Source organism: Gorilla gorilla, chromosome 8 (assembly GCF_029281585.2).
Source record: "Gorilla gorilla gorilla isolate KB3781 chromosome 8, NHGRI_mGorGor1-v2.1_pri, whole genome shotgun sequence".
NCBI lineage: Eukaryota > Metazoa > Chordata > Mammalia > Primates > Hominidae > Gorilla > Gorilla gorilla.
Window position 1 is genome coordinate 67,490,795 of NC_073232.2, and position 13,241 is coordinate 67,504,035.

At 36.6% G+C, this 13,241-nt stretch overlaps 1 protein-coding gene across 22 annotated transcripts in view; it reads right to left on the reverse strand.

Annotated features, from left to right (window-relative positions):
- MAPK8 (mitogen-activated protein kinase 8) overlaps window positions 1-13,241 on the reverse strand; it is a 133,182-nt gene that overhangs the window by 31,065 nt on the left and 88,876 nt on the right. For all 22 annotated transcript variants that reach the window (XM_004049382.5, XM_019035146.4, XM_019035148.4 and 19 more), the window contains 2 exons: window positions 6,148-6,318; window positions 2,960-3,089 (listed from right to left, as the gene is read on the reverse strand). In XM_004049382.5, the coding sequence (XP_004049430.1) occupies window positions 2,960-3,089; window positions 6,148-6,269 (252 nt within the window). In that variant the 5' untranslated portion in view covers window positions 6,270-6,318. The remainder of the gene's footprint in view (window positions 1-2,959; window positions 3,090-6,147; window positions 6,319-13,241) is intronic.

A 13,241-nucleotide genomic window follows, 5' to 3' on the forward strand; every position in this document is an offset into this window, starting at 1 on the left:
AGTTCGAGTCTACCAACCACATGGAATGCACAATAGGAGACTTGGACAAATAGTAAATCTATTCTCATTAATATCTGGGAAGCCCTAGAGTAGAAGAGAGGTATTAAATATTAAAGGCATATAGAGACAGAAAGAAGATTAGTGGTTGTTTAGAACTGAGAAGGATGGGAGGTAGGGGAATGACAGCTAAAGGATAAAAGATTTCTTTCTTTTATCCTGAGGTGATAAAACTATTCTAGAACTGACTGTAGTGATGGTCCCACATATCACTGAATATACTAAAAACCATTGAATGGTATACTTCAAATGGGTGAATTGCATGATATAGAAATTATATTTCAATAAAGCTGTTATAAAAAAGATTCAAACAGATAGTTGTCCCATTTTTCAAAAAGGGAAATAAAGGAAATTATATCAGTTATAGACTGGACAGCCAAGCAAAAGTCAATGATTGATTAGTAGTGGTATATAACTACTTCAAAAGAAGTAACAATTACCAAGAGCAGGTAAAAGTTCATTGAGAAATACTATTTCCTTCCATGAATAAAAACAACAAAGAACAATAGCAATAAATCAGAAAAATGCAACCAGACACAGTATATGAAGATTTCAAAATGGCATTTTAGAAAATGTTTCTAATAATAACATCCATGTGAATAAGAAGATGAATTGGAAACAGCTGGATAACTGTGATAGACACATAATTTCTGCAATATGCTCAAAAGTTGCTAATGAATTAATCCAGCTATTACAAAGATATCCTGAGCAAAACTGGGAAGTCAAGCCCACAAGTGAAAAGTCAGAACAAGGAAGAAAAAAGCAATCACTAGTAGACCAGGAAGAGCAACCACATTTCACCTTTGAAATTTAATAGGGAGAAACACAAAGTACTATACTTAATTCTCCATAATCAAAAGAAAAAATATAAAGACTGGGTGAGATGGGAACTGTAAGGCAGGCCTGTAACAAAGAAAGACAATGGGAGTCAGATGGGGACGTAATTTCTAAACAGGGTTTTAATGTCTACAGTTAAGAGATGACATGCCTCAGCTCCTCTCAGAGGATTTGATCAGACGTGCGGTACTGTGTGCTAGGTGGCTTATGCAGTAGTGTGTGCTAGGTCACTTTCAAATTGTGTTCAGAGATAAACGGCCAAGATTAAAAAAGAAACTCAAGACCATCTATGAAAAGAATGAGAAAAACCAGAGATGCTTAGACCAGTGAAGAGACAATCTGTACAGAGGATGAAATTGTTTAAATGGCAAAACACTACAAAAACATCCATCCATGGGGGAGTGGAATAATTCAGTTACAATTTCCAGTTTTCCCATATTTAGCTTTATACTCACTCACTGAACAAATATATTCTGAGTACCTACTCTTGTCCACACTCTTCTAGGTGCTGAGAGTTCTGCCTGGATAAACCTCTGCCACCCCTGCTAGAGGCCTAATCATGTGAGACATGCTTAGTCATACTCCACGCAGTTGAAGGAACCACCTTTCTTTGCAGTCACCCAGGCTTGAGAGGTAGGATTAACTGAACTCCTCCCCAAGGAAAAACTAGGGCAACACCACGATTGCCATGGAACTGTGTTCACAGGCCACAAGGGGCACGAGCAGCTCTATCCATGGACAGGATGCCACCAGCAAAACTGTGATGAGCAACACATCAAGTTCCCACTTGGAACAAGAATGGCTACCACAACTTCCTCCCTATTATTATCTAAGTTTAATCTTTGTCTCTGGACCTTTTTTATGTCATTCTTCCTCTCTGAAGGCTCCTTTCCTTCAACAATCCAATTTTTACCCCATCTTTAAGAGTCAGCCTAGGTCTACTCCTCCCCAAAGCCTTCCCAGTTAATTAAAGCTCACAGAAATTGCCCCTCTTTTTAGATTTCAATATATGGGCCACCATCATCATTTGACAAACGGCCACTGCTTTGTGATGTTTGATATTTAACTCTCTGTATGTCTGTTTTGTATTCAAAACACCATTGTAAGCTCCCCAAATAAGGGGCCTAATCCTGAACTTCCATGATTTTTTTTCCCTTGATAATGAACCCAGTAACTCCAATACACAGAGGCTTGCACATATTTAGATCTCAAAATGTGGTAAATTGTATTAACTGTAGTCAGAAAGTACTGTGCTCATTATATTATATAAACTCTTTTGGACAAACACTATGAAATGTCTTTAGTCAGATGCCTTCAGTTTAGGACTGCCTAAAAGTGTCCCTTACACAATTCACTCCTAGTTTATTTCCTCAACTGAAGAAATCATTCCATTAGAACAATCACAAAAGTATGAATAAGCTTAATGTAAGTTTAAAAAAGTATAACTGTTTATTCTCAAAATAAGTGCAAGTTATATATCTTTATAAAGACTTATCTTTGCAATCATTAGAAAATAGAATTAGAAACATGTTAATACCCTCTAGATAGTTTCAAAAACTTTCTGCTAAACCCACTATCCTCCTCATAAAGTGATCAGCGAATACTGCCATCACTTAAAGAGGTGGGAGTGGGGTAGGGAGAAGTGATATAAATTTTATATTCAATATGATTAAAGTCAGGGTGTCAAAGCATAATGGGAACAAATTCATCTCTGTGCTAATGCTACAGTTTTCTAAATGTCAGCCTGACAGAGAACAAAAAGCAGAAGATGAGATCAAGCTGAAAAAAATTCTTCTGAAACGCTTATCTTTTTAAAACTCCTTTTGTAAATTAAATGCCAGGAAATCATATAATCTAAATTTTAGAAGCCATTCTTTTGATACAATTTAATAAAGTTGAGGAAAATCACCCTGTAGATATATATATATATATATATATATCCCTTTTAAACAATGTTTTAATACAGAACAATTTAAAGCCCCTAATATTTAGTCTTTGATATTCACATATTCATGAATAAATCTTGATTTCATCTATACTTAGGAAACCAGAAATGTTCACTTACATTTTTGTGATTAACACATTTCATAAGAACTAGCTCTCTGTAGGCCCGCTTGGCATGAGTCTGATTCTGAAATGGTCGGCTTAGCTTCTTGATTGCAACATTTCTTTCAAGAATGGCATCATAAGCTGCGCTGTAATAAGAGATTCAAAAACACACAAAAAAAACTTCAAGCAAAAATCTGTAAACTGAATTCATGAAACAGTCATATACATTTCTCACTTTCTCCAAAGACAAGTAACTGGATCCCTTCCAAGTCTATGACGCTCAACATGTGTCTTCTATATCTATTACAACATATATTTTTTTGCAACTATTTCCTAAAATGCTAATGGATCCAAATAGACAGTGGACTATGCCAACAGAGACCCTGCATGTTCGTTGTGTTGCCTCAAAGATCCACCTAGTACATCGTGGGCACTCAATGTACAAACGCATAATAATTATTTAGCTCCACTAGATAGCCTAAAGCCTAAATAAATCCTTAACCTTGTACTTCCATCAAGAAAAGGTAGGATAAAGAATGCATACGAGGCTGGGTGCAGTGGCTCACGCCTGTAATCCTAGCACTTTGGGAGGTCAAGGTGGGTGGATCACGAGGTCAGGAGATCGAGACCATCCTGGCCAACACAGTGAAACTCCGCCTCTACTAAAATACAAAAAAATTAGCTGGGTGTGATGGTGCACACCTGTAGTCCCAGCTACTTGAGAGGCTAAGGCAAGGGAATCACTTGAACCTGGGAGGCGGAAGTTGCAGTGAGCCAAGATCGCACCACCACACTCCAGCCTGGTAGACTCCCTCAAAAAAAAAAAAAAGCACATAAATTCTACTCAAAAGATTTGCTGAATAATTCTATGTAAACACATTACTTCTATCCTTTTGGACACAATAAAATAAATACAGAAGGGCCAGGCGCAGTGGCTCACGCCTGTAATCCCAGCACTTTGGGAGGCCGAGGCGGGTAGATCACGAGGTCAGGAGATCGAGACCATCCCGGCTAACATGGTGAAACCCTGTCTCTACTAAAAATACACACACACACACACACACACACACAAATTAGCCGGGCGTGGTGGCGGGCGCCTGTAGTCCCAGCTGCTCCGGAGGCTGAGGCGGGAGAATGGCGTGAACCCGGGAGGCGGAGCTTGCAGTGAGCCGAGATCACACCACTGCACTCTAGCCTGGGTGACAGAGTGAGACTCTGTCTCAAAAAAAAAACAAAAAAACAAAAAAACAAAAAACAAAACCTGAACAGAGAGCTGGCTTTCAGAATCCTAATACTGACTATATGATTTTCTTTAAATTTAATTTATGGTTGGTTAAATGTGGTTGGTTACAATGAGAACAGGCCAGTCAAAACGGCTTACAAAATGACTCCAACTTCTATAATTTTTGATATTGTAAATTACTTCAAGAATGCAGGAAAGATAATAAATACCATTCTATTATGCAAATTTATTAAATCTTAATATGTTACCATAATTGCCCTGATTTTTTTTTTTTTTTTTTTTTAGATGGAGTCTCACTCTATCACCCAGGCTGGAGTGCAGTGACACCATATCAGCTCACCACAACCTCCACCTCCCGAGTTCAAGCTATTCTCCTGCCTCCGCCTCCCAAGTACCTGGGATTACAGGCATGTGCCACCATGCCCAGCTAATTTTTGCATTTTGAGTACAGACAGGGTTTCACCATGTTGGCCAGGCTGGTCTTGAACTCCTGACCTCATGATCCACCCACCTCGGCCTCCCAAAGTGCGGGGATTATAGGCGTGAGCCACCGCGCCCAGCTTGCTCTGAATTTTTTAGAAAGAAATATAATATTATAGGTCAAACCTCCTTTCTTTTCTCTATTTTCTCAGAGATAAACAACATCCTAAGTTTGGTATTTATGCATGTTTTAATCTTTTCTACATATATATAATCCATAAATATACGGTACTGCTTTGCATATTTTAAGCTACATGTAAATGGTATAATGATGTATATATATATATTCTACATCTTGCTTTGAAGCCCAGCACTACATTTCTGAGGTTATCCTTGTTGACACATATGGCTCCAGTTCCTTTAAAATGTTATATAGTATTTCACAGCATGACTGTATCGCAAATTTTTATTCTTCTGTTGATAGATTTGATGCTATTTACAATTTTTGCTGTTATAAATGGTGCTGCAAACACCAATCCTATGCATGACTCCCTGTGCACATGTAAAACAGTTTTTCTAGAACCTAGGAGAAATACTGGATTATAAATACTTAACAATTTACATTTTGTTTAGAATAGATTCTGAAATTTGTTTCAAGAAGAGGTAATAAAAATATAATTATTCTTGAGTGAGGCTTATAATTCCCCAAAACACTAGTTTATTATTATGCTAATTTAGTGATCTGCAATCAGTATCAGAACTATCCCAAAGAGTGACCTGCATTTCAGTTTATAAAGAATTATGCTGATATAGCCTGAGGCTTTTGTAGAAATTAGCTAATAAATCAATTTTAAACATATGGATGAATTTTGAAACACACACAGTGAGATATTAGCTGACTTCATTCCCCAGTATAGAATAAGATTTCTGAAATTCCAGGGCTTCATTATAGTGTGAAAGCAATGACTAAGTGAAGCTTCTTATTAAACAATTATCTATGGGAATACACGTATACATGAAATTAACAAGCACGCCACTTATTCTTTGCTGATAGAGATATTTGTCTTCAATGGCTATGCCCAAGTATTTAATCATAGTTTATACTTAAAGATGGCAGTGCTAGTTTATAGAGTTGTATCTTATGAATAATACAGGTTATTATCCCAAATCTGAAAATATGAAATCTAAAATGCTCGAGAATCTAAATTTTGGGGGCACTGACATGATGCTCAAAGGAAATGTTCACTGAAGTATTTCTGATTTGAATTTGGAATGCTCAACCAATGCAAATATTCCAAAATCTGACACTTCTGGTCCTAAGCATTTCAGATAAGGGATACTCAACCTTTAATAATAATAATAAAGAAAAGACCATTGATCCCTGAAGTAAACAATTTACTGTGGAATAGTTTTCATTTAATTTTTAGTTTTAATTTAATTTTTCAAAGCAAGTTAAATATTTGCCAAGGTATCTAAATTAAGAAAGGAGAAAAGGTGACAGTTAATGACTCTTTGCCTAATTTTTGGAAGTAAACACTTACCATACTATTCCTTGAGCTCCTGAGCCTATAGGTTTTAAATTCTGATATCGTTTCAGGACTGTGAATGTAGAATCTCCAATCTCTACACTATAAAAATTGTTGTCTCGCTTGCTTCTGCTCATGATGGCAAGCAATTAATTTAATGGCTTCATCCAAAAATTCACCAAGAAGCTGCAAGATGCAACAAAACATGATGTTAACAAAATGAACTTGTTTTAACCTTAAAATTTGAGTCCTTACTGTTTACTTACTGATAGTAACACAGACTGCTAGATCATGAAAAGAGCTGCTTCATTAAAAAACATAAGAAAAAAAAATACCACAGAGCCTTGATTAGCATATGCCATATGAATGACTGATAGTTTTTTTTTAAAAAAGAAACATTAGGATAAATCATTCCTCCAATCTAGAAGTTACCAGTATTAATACATTAATAACTTACTACAAGACGAACAAAAGAAAGCAAATAATTAAAATTAAACATGTTTTTACGTCACTCCACAGTTTAAAATTTAAAACCAGTCTTTCTCATGTGCTTATTATAGAGAATAAAAACCTTAATTTTTGTAAGAAATTTATAAACTTTCATTCAAAAATGGTTAAGTCTCATTTAGTGCCAAGTGGAGGGAACAACAAATGGAAATAAGTTGACTAGCATGTGTCACCCTTGCCTAAAAAACAAAGGGTACCACAGTGCCTTCACTGTGACAGATCCTCTGACCTGCCAAGGCAACCTCCTGGTGTAACACACATACTGAGACTGTAATGGGTGAAAGGATGAGAAGCAAAACAGAAAGGAGAGAGAGAGAAGTAGTTAGCATATTGGGATACAAAACAAAACAATACTATTCTATCCTGCCTGAGGCATTAAAAGTACGATTCAACTTCTGACTACCATTCCTTTACTACTTGTAGGATTAAAAATCAAGACAGTCTTTTTCTACCCATGTGAATACTGGTTATTAACAAACTTATTATCCATCCTTACTAGACAAAAGAGACTATTCCAAAATGTATGCAAAGCAGCTTTAACCTATTCCTCGCCTCCTCAATAAGTCATGAAACCAATTAGCTCTAAAGTTATTGTGTTTTGTGGCTTTAAGATAATGCTAACCCCCAAAAAATCCTGATATGACTTACAATACAAAGAATTAATTCAGCAGATATTAATTGCCTACTAGGCAGTCTGTATGTCCTGGGGCCAGATCACAAACTAGGTAAGAAGGTGAGCCACTGGAGAGGATGAGAATGCCTTGACCTGATCCTTGGCTGCGACATGTAGATTGTACTGCAGGAGAAAGGGGGAGCAAGAGTGGAATATGAATATTTGAGAGACTATTATAATGACTCAGATGAAAGAGAAACAATGAAGAGTCTTAGGCCTAAAGGAGTTAAAAATAAACAAAACTAAACAGGAAACTCCAAACTATGTAAACTGTAAAACCGAGGACAAATAAACTAGAAACAAATGAGGAATTAGACTTGGATACATTTTAAAAGGTCCAGAGAAACATTTCTAAAATCACTAACTGGACTAGTCATGTAGTGCTCCAGAGAAGACTGTCTGAAATGACAAGACTCATAAATTCTTCTTAAGTGGACAGCCCATAATAAAGAAAGGAGCTTTGGTAATGATTTAAACACTGAGCTATGTTCACACAATGCTCACATACAGGGATTGTTCATCCTAATCATTTTCCTACCATAACCTGAATTCCCTCTTACCTACTACAGTAGTGAAATAAGGAAGAAGAGAAGTGGGAAGAGTGGAAGAGGAGTGTTGGCTGTCAGGCCCTTTATTAATTATTCTACACATTTATCCTGGAAACTGGGTCAGTGGGGGGACATGGAGACAGTAATAATGATCTCTGATAATCTGCAAATATGAGCAGAGGCTGAGCACAAAGTTGATGGTGTTTTCACCTTTGGGAAGGTTAAACCTTCCACCCAAGCATTCGAACTACCTGCAGATTAGGATTCCTAACCTTACTTGGAGGAGTCATATGTCTCTCTCAAAAAGATTAAGATAATCAGGAGACAAAGGGGTACGCTGGTGCTTCACAGGAGGTGACATATTGTTACCAAAGCAGGTAACAGAACACTGTGTTTCAGAGTTTCTCCACTTGCTGGAAAAAAAGAAAAAGCTTGAGCAGATCCAGGAACATGCATGCAGTAGGACAGGTTTCCTTTTCTGCCAAAAGAATAACAGCAAGGAAAAGCTCCTTTCTGTTCTCAGAACAGGGTGGCCCGGCCACAGGAGTGGGATTCACGGTGACAAGAAGTCTGAACAAAGGCTATGGCAGGCAGATGAGCATGGATAGTCACAACTCCCCAGGAGCAGGGCAGAGGCAGGCAGACAGGTTCCAAGGTTAAGCAGGCAGCCCCAGCGTACCCTTGGCAGAAGCCACAGCTGCCACTTACAAGAACAGAAGACACACAACTCTCTACTCACTTATACTCAGTCATGCAATATTCAAACCTGATTTAAGCACCATGCTACGTACTGTTAACAAGATGGTAATCAGCATCTGGCTCCTCACGGTGTTGCAGCTAGGACAGAAAAAGAGACCTTAAGCTGATGGCTACCTGCCTGACTGAAACTACCGCTGTGGTAAGGACAATGAAGAAAAGCGGCAGGATGTCAAAGAAGCCTATGCCAGTCTGGGCTCAGGAACAGATACTCCTGACAACATGATGTTTAAGCAAGATCTGTTTAAGCAAGATCTGAACACTGAATATGAGTCAACCAGACAGGGAGAGGAGAGAGCTTTCTAGGCAGAAGAAAACAAAGCGAATGCAAAGGACCTAAAAATTGTACCAACTGTACAATTTGATGAGTTTCTATTAATGTATACAATTACGTAACCATCATCAGGAAAATCATGATATAAAACATTCCCATTACTTCAATACATTCCCTATATGGTCAATCTCCACTCTCTACCCCTTGCCCCCCAACTCCTAGCAACCACTGAATTGGTTATTGCGCCTTTTCTAGATCTGCATATAAATGAAATCACACAGCATGTAATTTTTGTTTGGCGTCTTTCATTTGCTCTAATGATTTTGAGATTCATCCATGCTGGAGTCCTTTTACTAGGGAATAAATTTCATTGTGTGGATGTACCACTTGGACCTTTCAACTGTTTACAGTTTTAGGGTTATTATAAATGATGCTAGTATGAATTTCACTTTTTCTTCATTCATCTTTCTAGGAGTGGAATTGCTGAGCCCTACATTTTTAAGAAATTGTCAAACTGTCTTGCAAAGAGGCCATATCATTTTTCATTTGCACCAGCAACATGTGAGAGGTCCAGTTGTTCCACATTCTTCAGATTGCCATTTAATTTTATCTATACTAGTGTGTGTACAGTGGTATTTCATGGTGGTTTACATTTACATTTCCTAATAACTAATGAAGGTGAGCACCTTTTCATGGGCTTATATGCCATTTATGTAATTATTTTTGGTGAAATAGCTATTCAGTTCTTTTCCCTATTGTAAAAATACGGCTGTCTTCTTATGAGTTCTAAGACTATACATTCTAGATACACATCCTTTGTCAGATGTTTTGCAACTATTTTTTCCCAGTCTGTGGCTTGCCTTTCCATTTTCTTAACAGTGTCTTTTTATTTTGAAATAATTTCAGACTCACATAGAAGTTACAAAAATATTACAGTTTCTGGGTACCTTTCACCCAGCAACAACATCTGACAAATGATAGTACAACTATCAAAATGAGGAAACTAACACTGGTATAAAACTATTAACCAAACTAGAAACTTTCCTCAGATTTTACCAGTTTTTACCAGTTTTTACATACCCTGTGTGTGTATAGTTCTATATAAATTTATCACATACTTTATATTAGTATAACCTCCACTACAATCAGAATACTGAACTATTCCAGCCTGGTACAGTGGCTCACTCCTGTAATCCTAGCACTTTGGGAGACTGAGGAGGGCAGATCACTTGAGGTCAGGAGTTCAATATCAGCCTGGCTAACATGGTGAAACCCTGTCTGTACTAAAAACACAAAAATTAGCTGGGCGTGGTGGCATATGCCTGTAGTCTCAGCTACTTGGGAGGCTGAGGCAGGAGAATCGCTTGAACCCTGGAGACAAAGGTTGCAGTGAGCCAAGATCGTACCACTGCACTCCAGCCTGGGTGACAGAATGAGACGCTGTCTCAAAAAAAGAAAAAAAGAATACTGAACTATTCCATCACCTCAAAGAAACATCTTCATGCCATCCCTTTATAATCACATACTCCTCCCAAGTCTACCTGCGGCAACTACTAATCTGTTCTTTGTCACTATCATTTTTTTCATTTAAAAAGTTATAGGTTAGTAGTAGTGGCTCATATCTATAATCCTGGCACTTTGGAAGGCCAAGACAGAAGGACTCCTTGAGCCCAGGAGTTCGAGACCAGCCTAGGCAACATAGAGAGACCCCATCTCTATAAAAAATGTAAGAAAAAAAAAATCTGCCACGGTAGTAGTGCACACCTATAGTCCTAGCTATTTGGGAGGCTGAGGCAGAAGGATCACTTCAGCCCAGGAGTCAGAGGCTGCAGTGAGCTATGACAGCACTACTGCATGCTATCCTGGGCAACAGAGTGAGACTGTCTCAAAAAAAAAAAAAGTTATACAAATTAAAATTACCATAAGTAATCTTTTACATCTTTTGAAATCTGAGGAAAGTTTCTAGTTTGGTTAATAGTTTTATACCAGTGTTAGTTTCCTCATTTTGATAGTTGTACTATGGTTTGTCAAATGCTGTTGCTGGGTGAAAGGTACCCAGAAACTGTAATATTTTGTAACTTCTATGTGAGCCTAAAATTATTTCAAAATAAAAAGACACTGTTAAGAAAATGGAAAGGCAAGCCACAGACTGGGAAAAAATAGTTGCAAAATATCTGACAAAGGATGTGTATTCTTAAAACTCATAAGAAGAGAGCCGTATTTTTATAATAGGGAAAAGAACTGAATAGCTATTTCACTCAGTATAATGCCCTTAAGATTCTCCAAGGTGTTGGTATATCAATAGTTTGCTCTTTTTCTTACTGAATATTATTCATTGTATGAATGTATGACAATTTGTTATCTATTCACCTCTTGCTGGCTATGACAAAGCTGTTCTAAGGCTTTGTGTACACGTTTTTGTGTGAATATAAGTTTTCAATTCTTTAGGGTAAATATCCAGGAGTAAGATATGGTAACTCCATGTTTAATTTTATAAGAAACTGGCAAACTGTTTTCCAGAGTGCTGTATCATTTTGCACTTCCACCAGCAATGTGTGAAAGATCTAGTTCCTCTACATTCTTACCAACTCTTCGTTTTGCCAGAACTTTTTATTTTAGCCATTCTAGTACGTGTGTCATATCTCATCATGGCTTTAAATTTGCATTTTCCTAGTAGCTAATCATGTTGCGCATCTTTTCATGTGCTTCTTTGTCATCTATATACTCTTTGGTGAAGTGTCTGTTCAGTGTTTTACTCATTTTCTAATTGCATTGTCTTATTTCCTACTGTTGAGTTTAGAGACTTTTAAAATATATTCTGGATACACATTCTTTATCAGACATGCGATTTCCAAGTATTTTCTTCCAGTCTGTGGCTTGCCTTTTTATGCTCTTAACAGTGTCTTTCACAGAGTAAAAGTTTTTAATTTTGATGAAGCCCAAGTCATTATTTTTTTGTCCTTTATGGATTTGGTATAAGAAATGTTTACCTGGCCCTAGATCAAAAAGATCTTCTCTTGTGTTTCCTTGTAAAAGTTTTACAGTTCACACTTTACATTTAGATCTATGATAACTGTTGTATAAGAGTTTTAAGCCAAAGTTTATTTCTTTGGTTATTATCTAATTATTCTAATACCATTTGTTGCAAAAAGCATCATTTCTCCCCACTGAATTGCTTTTGCATCTTTGTCAAACTTCAGTCGGCTCTACTTGTACTGGTCTACTTCCAGACTTTTAATTGTTTCACTGATCTATCTTTTGATCAATACCACAGTGTCCTGAGTATAATGCTGTATGTTAAGTCTTAGTTAGAATCAAGTGGTGTGATTTTTTTCAGCTCTATTCTTCTTACTCAAAATTGTTTCCAGTTACTTCATAATTCTATATACATTTTAGAATAAATTTGTCCATGTCTACAAAAAATAATGCTAAGATTTTGATAGGAATTGTGTTAACAGTGACTTCTGAAGATCAAAAGTTTTTAATTTGGATGATGTACAGCTGGTTTATTTTTTCTTTCATAGTTTGGTTCTGTATGTCTAAGAAATCATTGCCCACTTAAAGGTTAAGATTCATTGTTTTGCATTCAGATGTCCAACTGTCCAAAAATCATTTGTTAAAAAGATTACCAGTTTCCTCCACTGAATTGCCTTAGCAGTTTTGCTGAAAATCAGATAAATATATGTGTCTGGGCCTATTTCTGAACTATTTTCTATACCATTAATAATATGTTTATCCTTCGGCCAATATCACACTGTCTTGAGTAATGTAGCTTTCTAGTAAGTGTGAAAATCAGGCAATTTAAGTCATTAAACTTTGTTCTTTTTTAAAATTGTCAGCTATTCTAGGTCCTTTGTATTTTTATATAAATATCAGAACTAAGCTTGTCAATTTTTACAAAAAAGGCCTGCAAAGATATTGACTAGAATTGCATGTATGGTATACATCAATATGGGGAGAAATGGTATTATAGTAATTTTGAGTTTTTTGATTCACGGACATGACACTTGTTTCCATAGGCCTGTATAATTTCTAATATACAGGCTTTACATAATTTTGTTTAACTTCTCCATAAGCATTAAGATTTTGAATGCTAATATTTTTATTTTAATTTGTTTGTATTTAAATTTCCAGTTACCCATTACTAGTATGTAGAAATGCAATGAATTTTTGTATAATGATTTTGTAATAGGCTCACTTATTCATCTTAGTAGGCTCTTTTTGTGTATTGGGATTTTCTGTATACAAAAGCAATTTATTTCTTCATTTCCAATTTGAATGCCTTTGAATTCTTTTTCTTGCTCCACTGCCCTAACTATAATTTCCATACAATGCCGAATAGAAGTGGTGC